A 13,639-nucleotide genomic window follows, 5' to 3' on the forward strand; every position below is an offset into this window, starting at 1 on the left:
ATAACATTTGGCAATGTTTTACCTGTTATATAAACCTAATCAATAGAGAAATGAATAGAGACTGAGAAAATCTACAGGTAAATAGACTGTAGAAGTCATTTTTAGTTGCTATAGTTACTTACAAGTTGTGATATTGATTACTGCTGGAGTTCGATGGAGAATGCTGGTAGCTGGCCTATGCTCCACCACGAGGAGTAACAGGCGTAAGTAAGTAAATACTTCTACTTAATTAAACATAATAATATGAGTTCATTCCATTTGAACATGGTGTTGTCAACTAATGATAACTTGTATTATTTCAATGTTGATATTACACGATTTAATTCACGAAATTTTAGTCATTCACCAGATAATGTAAGCAAGTATCATCATAGTATTTCAATAATTAACAATTGGTAAAATATTTCTCCTATGTATTGGAACTTATTTTATTTGAATTATATCAAGGAGTAGAATTCAAGACGAGTATTTTGTTGTGTTTGAGAGTCGTCACCTGAATGTGTCTGCATCACAGTGTTGATATTCATACTGAGACATGAAATAACAACCTATGTTTTCCAAACAGAATGTATCACCCATTAAGCTATTGTGTTTGCTAAGAACATTAAAGCCTCACGAAAAATAACCTGACGTTCAAGTAGGAAGAAGTTACTTACTTACTTCTTACTAACGCCTGTTAATCCTTGTGTTGTAGCATAGGCCGAACACCAGCATTCTCCATCAAACTCGATTCTGGACAATTCTTTCCAGTTGTTCTCAGCTGCTATTCATTATTTTCATGTCTGCTTCGAATTCTCGGCTCAGTGTATTCTTTGGCCTTCCTCTTTTCCCCTTCTCCACTCAGGATTCCAATTTATCGCTTGTATTTGAGGATCTCGCTTTTTCCATGTAGCATGTAGCTCTTCTAGAGTTACTGCCGGTCCCACAACTAGGTAAATTAGGAGGTCCGAGGATGGGGTCATCAACATCATCCGTAGAGAACAATCCTGCTATAAAACACTGACCAGGAAGCAGTGAGCTCTTAATCCAATCATTCTGAGGACTTTAACAGGGATTCACAGGTAACGTTGGATGAAGACCGCACTATATTTTAAGTTGAATCAGTTTAAATTATTGATCACGGCACATCCATTCAGTGACTGAATAGTACCAAAGTCTTTGATATTATTAAAGATCCTGAGTTCATTCGAATTTGAAGCTGTGAATTGCATTGCTAATTGATCCAAAATTTCAATGAAATATTTATCCTTTCTGACTTTTAATACTTTTTAAGATTGTATGAATAGTGAAAATAGCCTTTGAATGTTATTAATGTTATGAAAAACAAAAGTAAACACTTAGAAAATTGAACAACTTCATAACTTCTCTTTATGTCATAAATTCGATCATGGATGAAGTTGAGGTTAATTATTTTTCAACTATTTCAGTAAAGAACAATTATTTATCTTAAAATATGAAAGATTTTCATTTTGAAAATTAGAACAACACACATAAGCAAACAGTATTGTCGATTTAATTGAAAACAATATTATTCACTTATATGCCTTTTTTTCTGATTTGTTATTCTTTTCCTAATTCTCCACATGATATCACTGTTCAATGCAAACAGATCAATTAAATCTTCACAGAACCTGATCATCTGAAAAATCATTCAATATTTGTTGTAATAATTTAAAATTATACAAACTAACTTTATATATAAAGTTTTAGCATGAAATTAACAAACTTTCAGAAATTCTTTTTGTCAAAATTGAGTTTAATATTTAGTTTAATATTCTGGTTATTCGAATTATTCACTTGGTAGAAATACCCTTAGGGATAAGACAAATAGTACGATTATTATTGATAAGAGGAGGATTCATTGCATCTCGATCACAATACCATTCGAAATATATACATATATTACCAATTCACTGAAGTTGGAATCGTATCAATAGAAATCAATGTTTAGGAGTTCGCTAAGAGACCTGAAGGTTCCGGGCTCGATCCTCACAGGGTTAGTAGGTCTACACTGCTTACAAGTTGTATATTGTGACAAGATAGTTGTTCAGTGCTCCTCGGTTTTTTATTAGTATCACAACTTAGACTAATTTGTGTAGAAAACAGCCTACAAATTAAACTAATCAACACAACATTCCTTCAGCTAAATATATAATTATTATTTAATGATTTAATAAATGTATTATAAACTAATGAAATTACAATCGAGGTCAATCATTGATTGATTGACCACTTAGTATCTAATACTCATTCCCTAACACTGGATGACACACAAAAAAGTTATTGAATTATGGTTCGAAAAATCAAATCAAAACAACTCGCGTTGTCCTAATTTATTTTCAGTTACTACACATAAAAAAATCTTATCATAATAATGGGTCAAAAACTACACAACAAATAACAAAATGAGAAAAACTATGATGAATTAGAACAGAGAAATCATATTGTAATGAATCGATAGCAGTTATTTACTTACTTACAAACGCAGGACATAGGCGTCCAACGAAGAATCTACAAACAACAATATCCTACTCCCGCTTTCACAGTTTCACCACCAGTGTTATTCATGTTTTTGATATATCCCTCCCACTCTTCATGTCATCTAATCTTTAGTCAACCTTCTCACTTTCTTACATCAGAACTACATGTTAAGACTTCCTTTGCGAAGTAGTTCGATGAGTTCTGAAATGTGTGTCCTATCCATCTCCAACGTCTTTTTCTAATTTACTACTCAAATGACACCTGATCTGTTCTTTACCACAGTCGATTATCGATGATGGTCTCTGGTCAATAGATCTGGAGAATATTGTCTAGAAAGCTGTTTATAGATAACTGCACCTCTCCGATGATGGTTGTAATAGCTTTCGAAGTTTCAGCTCCGTGTAGCAGAACTGTCTTGACAGTTGTTTTGAGTCCCAGATATATTCTTCAAATGTAGGAATACCACCCTTACTTTGCTAATCCGTTCGTTCACATCTGCATCAGATCCTCCTTGTTTATCGATAATGCTGTGCAGGTAGGTAAATGTTTTCACCTCTTGCAGAGCTCGTCTATCAAGTATGAATGGATTGATGTTTTCTATGTTGTATTTTAGTATCTTGCTTATCTCTTCGGTATACCAATTATCATATCATTAAAAATACAGTATAACTGGATAGGTGTTTTTCCTAGTCTGTGACTTCTCAGTATTGGACTCCCATTGCTCTACCAGCGATCGAACTCAAGACCTCCAGTCTTTGAGGTGATGGTAAAGCTTTTAAACCACGTTTATAAAATACTTAACTGATAGTTTAATTATTTCAGTTCAAATGCTTCTGCAAACCAAATTTATCAAAGGGATTAATTGACTTAAACCAGATTTCACTTTCTTTGTTTAATCATTACTTCTATCAGCCTATTACTTAAGACTGCAGTGTAATATCCAGTTATAATCCTTAAGAATCCATTCAATGATAGTGTGCAAAATTTATATAATCTAAATGTCTATGTATGAATACTGCTATACAGACGATCTCTGACACCTAACTGATCGATCAACGCTCTTAGCAAATAAGAAACCTTTCATTTTTGCACAACACTTTCTACATCTATTCAATGCTTATTTCAGTATTTTAAATTATTACAATTAACTATGACTTCAGATAATTATATGTATTGTTCAATTGTTGGATTACAGTAGAATATGAGATGGTGGAGAAGACTTGTAGCTCAGGTGGATGATTTTGATGAAGTTTTGTTCTCTGAGCTCAGAGAACACCAGTAGTTTGGAATCAGGGTTTTACAACTCCCCTAGGTGGATCCTCCATATCCACCAACCCGGTTAAAATGCCGGATATTCACTTTTTATCCTCTCAATTTTGTAAGCCATAGTAATGCCGCGAGAAGGCGGTGAGCAGGACTTTCCTGACAGTTGTTGCATACGCGTGGCCATGTGAGAACATTTTGATGAGGAAGACGGACTCTCCCCACCCTCAGCCATAGCAGGACATTCGGGGAAAGACCATACAGACACACTCAGAGTTAAAACCTAACACTAAATATGATAATCATAACTTCAGATTCATAGACTGAAGAATTTTTTCCCCTAAAATTACTTGTCTTCTCTTATAGAATGTAATGAAACTAGAAGAGAAAGAAAGGTTGGACTATTGTTGTTAGTTCTCTCAAATTCATTACAACATAGAAAGAATTCTTTACAGAAAGTAATTTCAACAGGATTTTAGCTAATTGCAAAACTCAGTAAAACTGGAAAACTGGAAAAATATTTTCTTTTCTGTCTGAAATAAATTAGGTAAATTATATATATATATATATATATATATATATATATATATATATATTGAAGAGATTATTTTGAGTAAATTAACCAAAATAAATAACGATTATGTATCTATGAGATTCAGTACAGAAGAACAGCGTAATATCGTATTGGTGTTTGATGATAAGAGATTTAAAGCATGTATACAATTAGAAAAAACGGATAGATCCAAATAAACAAAATAAAACGGGCTCCAAGGAGTAGTCAAAAAATTTCAGTAATCAATTTTTTAAGAACCGGAAAAAATTACGGGTATAATTATCGTAGTAATTATGAACAAATTGTTTCCACATGGCATACAAATAGCAAATCATAGGCCAAGTTGGATCATAAACCATTGTTATTAATAGTTATATATATATATATATATATATATATATATATATATATATATATATATATATATATATATATATATATATATATATATAGTCAGGTCTCTTCATACACTCAGATTTGTTGGTAGCCACCACTGCCACTGCTTCCACTGATATTCCGATTACGTCGACTTGTGATAATGAATGCGATCAGCGCAACGATAATCATTACCGCTAACGATATACCAATGACAATTGGAACAACTCTATCTAAATGATAGTCGAGTAAGCACTGAACCACTAATTGGAAGAAAATTTTCGAAAACAAAAACATTCAATGGTTAGTTGAAAGAAACAAAAACGAAAATCAAAGCACAAACGATCCGCTACTTAAAAATCAAATAGGTTAAAATAATGAAGCCAGATGAAGAACCATGTACCGTACTATGAGATACAAGGATAGTATGATGTACAGAAATGGTTATTAAATTTGTTATAATGGAGGAGAATTATAGGATTTTTTTATTGTGGAATCAATTGTCTGAATTGATGTGAATGGTGGCTAAGTGAGGATTACTTACGCAAACTAAACAACTGATCCAGTTTAAAAATGAACAGATATCAAACGATAAAACAAATGGTCGGCAGAGTTATTTTATATGACAAAATGAAACACTAATCAGCAATATGGTTGACACAAAAATTAACATGACTGAATATCCATTTAAACACCGGGACACTGGGAAGACCAATTAAATAGATGTGGAAATGAAGAGACACAACCTGATAGTGCTCGCAATCAATGAAGCCTATTGAACCAAATTTGGACAGAAAAGGATAGGTTTGGGAGAGATGCTTTTGTACTCCGATCACGAGGAATAAAATGATCCATACACTCAGGGAGTTACTCCGATTTTGTTCAAACAAGCACAAAATGCACTTATTTGGTGGCAATCTCATGGATCTAGGATCATCAAAGCATCATCCAAAACAAAGGAGGGAGACACAATCAATGTTATACACCCTACAATAATGGAAAAGATGACGATAAAGATTTACGAGGCTGCCATCAACCGTAGTGAAGTGCTTAGGAAAGGACCTGACCATCTTGATGGGAGACCTAAACTCAAAAGTCGGATTGAACAACATCGGATATGAAGATATCATGGGGTGACATGAACTGACTGGGAGAAGGGAACGAGAAAGGCGACAGATTCGCACATTTATGTGCACTCAACAAAATGGTTATAGGCGGCACAATATTCCCACGTAAACAAAGATCTGAACAAATGTGAGAACTACAGAGGCATTGCACCAGGAAAAGTTTGCAAGTGTTGCTGAACTGGATGAAACATTCAGTAGACGTCCAGCTTCGAAATCAACAGAACGGATTCCGTCAGAATCGGTCATCCACAAACCAAATCGCGACACTACCAATCATCGTTGGACAATCTACTGAATGCAACTCGTCACTATACATCAACTTCCTTGATTATGAGGAATATGGAAAGAATATCATGGAAACTTCTTCGACACTATGGTGTGCCTGAGAAAATTGTCAACATCATACGAAATTCATACGACGGACTACAGTGAGAAGTTGTGCATGGAGGACAGCTGACAGACGCGTTGCAATAGAGGACCGAAGTCAGACAAGGCCTCCTACTCTCCCCTTCCTTCTTCTTCTGATGGTTGACTGGATTATGAATACCTTCACATCTAAGGGGAAGCACAGAATACAGTGGACATGTTGGATGCAACTAGATGGTTTGGACTTTGCAGATGACCTGGTTCTTCTATCTCTCCCTCTCACACATACACCAACAAATGCAGGTCAAAACAAACAGTGTAGCAGCAGCCTCTCCAGAAGTAGGTCTCAATATACACAAAGGAAAAAGCAACATCCTCAAATACAACGCAGAGAACACCAACCTGGTCACAATTGATGGAGAAGCTCTGGAACATATGCAAACTTTCACGTACCTACCTACACAGCGTCATCGACGAATAAGGAGGATCTCATCCAGACATAAAGCCAAGGATTGACAAACCAAAGACAGCATTCTTACAATTGAAGAACATATGCAACTCAAAACAACTGTCTGTCAACCAATATCGAAGTCACAATCTTCAATACGAACGTCAACACAGTCAGTTCTACAGTACGGAGCTCAAACTTGCAAAGCCACTACAACCATCATCAAGAAAGTACAAGCATTTATCGACAATTGTCTACTCAAGATACTGAATGTCCATTGTTGACCGGATACCATCAGTAACAGCCTACTGTGGGAGAGAACAACCCAAATCCCAGTTGAAGAGGAAACTAGGAAAATACGTTGTGAGTGGATAGGACATACACTTCGGAGATCATCAAACTGCATCATGAGGCAAGCGCGAACTTGGAATCCTGAATGTTTAAGTGAGAATTATGTGTCAACCCGAGGTAAAGAAAGGACAATGTCCGAAGTCCTGGTCAAATGACCAGGTTTTGAAACTGTACTTAATCCAGTAACTGAATTATACGTTGTACCAGTCAAGTGATTACTTTCCTTAGATGATAATGATTGAGGTCGCGATCAGACTGGATAAAGACAAAGGTGATCAGTCATTCATTAGCGGTAAATTTTACGAAATAACAGAGGAATCCCCACCTTTCACTTTGAAATCAAAGGAAAGTCATGTAAACGGTACTCTTGAAACTTTAAATCAGCGAACACAATAGTGGACGCCTGTTAAACAGCTGCATTCAACAGGCTTGACAAAGAGATCTTGTGGTAGTCTGCCCCTTGAATGTTCACCCAAGTTAGTCAACCTACCAAAGGCTTTCCACTCGAACCCCATTAGTCGGGTCAAAGCTTATTTATTTATCAGGACTGTCGAGATTCCTTTGAAAAAACTCTGAAACACAAACAATAACTTCCATAAAGTGAAATATAATTGATTTTCCACTAATGTACGGTTTAGAACTGCTATAGTTGATGACAACATTAATCCAAAAGCATACTGGATAACTCTCAGGTTTTGCTGTAATAAAAAACATAGAATCTTCCCAAGCATGAACGAAAACCTAAAACATTCAACAAATCAAAAGAAGTCCTACATGATCGGCCTTTAACAAACTATCATTAGGCCTAAATAAAAGGGAAATTGTGATGTATAAACTATAGTGAACTGTCAGTATTGTTACCATGTCTATATAACCGAAGTAGATACTGATAGGTTATATACCCTATGAATCGTGTTGCACATAAGTTTATTTAACAACAAAAACAACCCCTGTTTGTTGCTTGAAAATAAAGATAATAAATAACAAATATAGTGAATCGAATCACCACCGAACGACCATTATTCGTAAACGACAAACGGTACATAGCTAATAAACCTTTACATCAATAAATAATAAACTTATATAGTATTAAGGAAAACTTACTGATACCATTAAATTCAGGCTCTAAACCATGTCTGAATGCTTGAACTCTCAACTGAGACAAAGTTAGTTTAACAGTTACAGGATTCGGTGTGGAATGATTTAAAACTATGTTCTGTTCAGCTTGACAAGAATAGTATGAACCGATTGTAACGGAAAATAGTGAACGGTTATTTGATGCATATCTTAAACCTAAATGTAAAAACAGAATCAAAATTTGTAAAGTTGGACTGTTAAATGTTTAAAGAGAAGCAACAGGTCTAAAAAAATATTGCTGGAAACCTCTTTTAAAAACTAATGACAGAAACATCGATCAACAAATTCATGTCAAATATTGGGTCTTTAGGGCTGATACATAATAGGCAAGTGACACTAACTCATACAAGGAATTATTTACAGCAATTAAAATAAGTAACTCTAAGAATAAAAAATAAGAAATATGAATTACCAACCCGGCAAATCATCCAGTTCATAAAGTAAGCTAATTCCACTGAGGTTGTAACTATTTTCAGACTTGGCGAATTGAAATGTAAGGTTCCAAGTACTGTTTGACCAATCTGTTTTCCAAGATAAGTCCAAACTTTCTATCTCCTTTTCGAAATAACCCGAAACTTGAAATCCTCCCTGAGTTGCCGAATCAATTGAAACTACAACAGGTGGTTTTTGAACCTACATGCATCGAAGTCAGGAAGTGAAGAAAAAAATGAAGTTAACCGGAATGTTTTATAGTTTTTTAAGCAAATTTAAGAAGTAGAGGAGTGGTTGCACACAAAAACTTCCATTTTGTGATGAAGTATTAAGGTGACTACCAACGTTTTGATATTAAACAGAGGCATAGTATGATGGTCTAAGTAGCCGGTCGTTTGTTATTTGTGGTGGAAACTAAAGGAACTTCATAAAATGACTGGACAGACAAGCAATATATTAAGTATCCTTGTTATGTGAGTGTTTCCCAGTCTTGAATATAAATTTGTAAAGGATCACTGAACTGCATTAATTTTCCTATGGTTATGCCTTAAGTGGTCTCAGATAAAGACTGATATTCCACGAATAAGATCAAAATATATTTTGCTCGTAGTCTTCGTACATCCACACATACAAAACATTACTGAATAGTATCCGCACTATATATAACGATTATGCAAAGAACATACAAGTGGTCTAGTTTGGGGAATAACACCGTTTGTTTCGTTAGTCAGAAAAGCTTAGAACACTGCTGTGATACTGTGAATACTTCTACCTTGTCATTAGGTCTGATGTATGTCTCCCAACTTTTTCCACAAGACTAAAACTTATGGACAAACGAACGAAATTTAGGATAACAGGTCTCAGTCATGTACTTGAATAATATTTTGCCATAATAGCTAATGTCAGTTCGCGATGAAAACCCTTACTTGAATTCCAAACCTTAAGTTCTAACTATATATCCTAATTATAATTCTAATTAACTTATAACACTCCTTTGACCATGGTAAGTGAATTATCTTGAGGTCACTAACGACCTTAGGGTTGACCATAAATTACGGTTCGTCCAGTTTTGCAAATCAAATGTATGAAAGTGAAATTGGATCCTAACCTTTGTGTAAGCCAAAGTTATATTTATATAGCCTTGCAATAGTATGTTTGAATCATTTGAGCCAATTCGAAAAGTAGCAGGTGATGTGACAGGACCCACGCCAAAGCATACGATCTGATCCAAACCTATGATCTCAAAGCATTATGAAGTAATTATTACATGCAACAATTAACGCCGAGAGAACTACGAACATGGCTGCGATAGGATTTCCGAACAGGTTGGGAAGTTTCCAGTCGTAAACAGGTTTGTGCTCAGTCTTCAGGTATATTGTTGTTAGGAATCGATGGACAGTGAAATTAGACTTGGTGATGGTAGTTCCCTTAACCTATTACCTAGAAAAGAGATGAAAAACAGTTAATCAGGCCCATATGTGCTTCAAGCATACAACAAATACTCACTTACTCCTAAATATGGTAGCACTTAACAGTTAACAAGTGTTAAGTTAAAACTTGAATAAGCATACCCGTAGCGTCCTTGAAGTCACAAATCAATTCCGTTTGTTTTTCCTCCAACTTCGACCTTGGTCGGATAGAAACGACGAATTTACTGTGCCTTGTTATACCTTATTATGTGTAAAGACTCAGAAACATTGGCTTCAAAAGTACTTCAATGTTCACTTTTCTGGAAAAACTTCTTGTAGTTGTTGCAAAGTAAAATAGACCCCCCAAAATGAATAGTTCTGTATGTCTTCATCATTGATGAATATTTTATCTATTAGATACACCCTAGATGAATGCGCTCGGCCACCCATCCGCACCAGTTCACGAGTAGCTACCCCGCGCATTCCTGCTAGCCAGCTTAGACTAAACGCTTCTCGATGTATCAATAGATTCCCGAACATATCTTCCATTTCTTTCATTTCTGACCTCTGATTTCATTGGGTTGGTATCCTTCGATTAACAAAGTGTTGTAGCGGTAAATAAATCCCCAAAATAAATAACTCTGTAGGTTTTCGACATTGGATGCTGACCACATTGGTTTTAATGGACTCACCTAGCTGAAGGCGCTCGGTCATGCATCCGCACCAGATCACGAGTGAGAACGCCGTGCTCAACAACCCCTGCAATCGCTAGCTGGATTAGATCAGACGATCCTCGATACATTGATAGTCTATCAAATATATCTTCGAACCTCCTCACTTCTGTCATTTGATTTCACTAGGTGGGTACGCTTCATATTTGATGTTACTGGTTAAAGCGTTGTCAAAATCCGAATACCTGTGGCATCTTCAGTGTCACGTCTAAGTGTGTTGTGAAACTCGGAATACGGTAAATGAATCTTCCCAATGTATTCGATACTGACCTCGTCAGTCTTACTAAACATACTGATTATGCCAAATCACTCACTCGAACCAGATCGCCTTAGGTCATGCCATGCAACTCATCCTTCTCAACAACTGGTCAAATTGGACCACACACTCCTTAACATACCGAATATCTCACAAATATGTCTTTAATCTCTTACGTTTCTGACTTCTGGTTTGACAAAGTTTTTGAGATTCGATTATATATGTGTTATGGAAATAGGTTTTTCAAGCCTTAAATATCCATGACGCATTATTGCTTGTTTTTTTATCTATGTCTTGGTATTAAAAAAGGATTCTTAACTCTAGAGAGACATAACTCTTGCTTAACTCATTTAAAACTCCTTTGTGCGTAGGCATAATGTAGATCACCAACATAGATGATCTATGTCGAATGATTGTAGGCCTACTCGAGTTAGGCGGGAATGGTGTGACGAACCAGCTAACGTCGAAGTCACACCTCGCGGTCAGCACCTTACGTGGATTATCCTATTGACGTATCAAGATACTATAGACGCATTGAAGACTGCACAACACAGAGGACTTTATTGTAGAAATATATCAGTTAAAGTAGATACAAGCGAAGGTAATACCACTGTCGCATGAGCCCAAAACTATACCTTGAGGCATTCTCCTAACCACAGTTTCCTAGCCATACAACTTCGAGTCCACCCGAACCGTTTGCTTACGCCCAACTAGGAAGTCTTTATCCACATTATTAAATTGCCTTTATTCACAATATTACATAACTGAGATAACAGTCGTTTGTGAAGAACTTTATCGAAAGCCGTAATGAAGTCAATCTAGGCTACGTCTATAGGTAACTTTTGATCTGTAAGAGCTCAGCATTTTTCACGGGCTACTAATATGTTAGTGAGACATTAATAATCTATTCAAAAGCCATGATGCCTTTCAGAAAGAATCCGGATTTTGTTTAAATACTCAAATAACTCCTTCGCAATAGTGTTTTCTTTATTTTGACAACCATACTGGTAAGGCTTACGAGTCGATAGTCCTCATGTCCGTGTCTTGTATCAGTCTTAAAGTCGGTATTTACTATGATGTTCCTCCAGTCTTTTGGTAATCGACCGTGGGTTACAGATAGATTAAAACATATGCCTGAGGGATTCGCTGTGAAATTTATCAATTCCTTTAGTAACCCAGTATGGATTTCATCGAGTTTCATGAATTTGACTATATGAGGGTCACTTAGCAGACCAAGGATATTGGGTTCTTTAGTGGTCGTAGTGTACGGTGCGTGTGTGCGTTATATGAATTAAAGGGTAGGGTAAATACATCGATAAAGTAATTTTAGAATTCCTGTCTTTACAATATTCCTCCCCACCAATCGTTAGTACTGCTGTCTTTCCGTAATATTGGGATGTTATCATTTCTCTTAATCCTTTGACTTATGTTCAGTTTCAATGACAATTCGACTGTCTTCGTGCTGCACCCAGAGTGGTTTCAGCGTCATTCTCTATCAAAGACTGATCGCCTTAAAGTTTTTAACTCTAAGGTCCTTCTCGCCAGCATTTAATCTTAGTTTTACTTCTCCTTCAGCTTTTTGTCTTTTCGCACGGTCCGCGAGCGGCAAGTCTTTGCGAACACAAACTCCTAGCCCCCTTAATTAACGTCCATTCTGTAGTGCCAAAGTCCTTTCATTTAGAGACGTATTTAACACTTTTACCAGCCCGGTTTTGATTCTCTTTCAAGTTCTTTTGTCTATACAGAACAAAAACTTCCGACTTAATGACCTCACGGATGTCTTGAGGCAATAGGTGGTCAAGTATATCTTTTATCAACTCAATATCATTGACGATACCACAGGTATTCGGATTTTGACAACGCTTTAACCAGTAACATCAAATATGAAGCGTACCCACCTAGTGAAATCAAATGACAGAAGTGAGGAGGTTCGAAGATATATTTGATAGACTATCAATGTATCGAGGATCGTCTGATCTAATCCAGCTAGCGATTGCAGGGGTTGTTGAGCACGGCGTTCTCACTCGTGATCTGGTGCGGATGCATGACCGAGCGCCTTCAGCTAGGTGAGTCCATTAAAACCAATGTGGTCAGCATCCAATGTCGAAAACCTACAGAGTTATTTATTTTGGGGATTTATTTACCGCTTCATCATGCTCAAAACGAGTTTTGGATTTTGAGCTTCTTCTCTCCTTGTTCCTATGAGAGACGACTGGAATGTCATGATGATCAGCCTTTGATTCCTCAGTTAATGTTTGAGGAGATTGTGTTTTCTTCAATGACCTAAGGTCGTTTTTATTCTTGGTTTGAACGCTTTCGTCAGTTTTTGCTGGAGTAGTGATTACAGTCGCGTTACACACCCTGTGAGATCCTGGGTGGTTGTTTATGACTTGGGTAGTCAGATCGTTAAAGACTCAGCTGTATCACTAGGTTTTCTAGTCGTCTCCTGCCTACTGCCGTTGAAAGAGAGGGGGATAGAAGAAACCTGTTCTCTTGAGCTCTTATTCCTAAGAGATCTCTTTGACGTCGGTCTTTCTTCCTATGGTTCATGTAATGCCAAGGACTCTGTGATTAGTTGGGATGGCTCAACACCCGTTTATTTACCAACAGAGCGAGTACTATTTGAATTATCTCGATTACACTTGCCAATACTCCTTTTAGCAGTGTTCACCATGGCTTTGGATAGCAAGATTTTTGCGACCGAGCAGAA

At 36.4% G+C, this 13,639-nt stretch overlaps 1 protein-coding gene across 2 annotated transcripts; it reads right to left on the minus strand.

Annotated features, from left to right (window-relative positions):
* Positions 1-349: 349 nt before the first annotated feature.
* LAMP2_2 (Lysosomal-associated membrane protein 2) lies at positions 350-10,219 on the minus strand (the record flags this gene model as incomplete). 2 transcript variants are annotated; one of them, XM_051212464.1, is made up of 6 exons in its annotated part: positions 10,027-10,219; positions 9,801-9,973; positions 9,642-9,766; positions 8,518-8,734; positions 4,738-8,257; positions 350-4,669 (listed from the first exon to the last, which is right to left on the minus strand). In XM_051212464.1, exons 2-5 carry the CDS (start codon positions 9,832-9,834, stop codon positions 8,028-8,030), a joined length of 606 nt encoding a protein of 201 aa, XP_051072649.1. In that variant the 5' UTR covers positions 9,835-9,973; positions 10,027-10,219. The 2 variants fall into 2 exon arrangements, with proteins under 2 accessions (XP_051072649.1, XP_012793235.2); XM_012937781.3 differs by lacking the exon at positions 350-4,669 and having other exon boundaries at positions 4,769-4,935; positions 8,069-8,257; positions 10,044-10,219.
* Between the last annotated feature and the right edge of the window lie 3,420 nt (positions 10,220-13,639).

This window comes from Schistosoma haematobium, chromosome ZW (genome assembly GCF_000699445.3).
Source record: "Schistosoma haematobium chromosome ZW, whole genome shotgun sequence".
NCBI classification, from domain to species: Eukaryota; Metazoa; Platyhelminthes; class Trematoda; order Strigeidida; family Schistosomatidae; genus Schistosoma; species Schistosoma haematobium.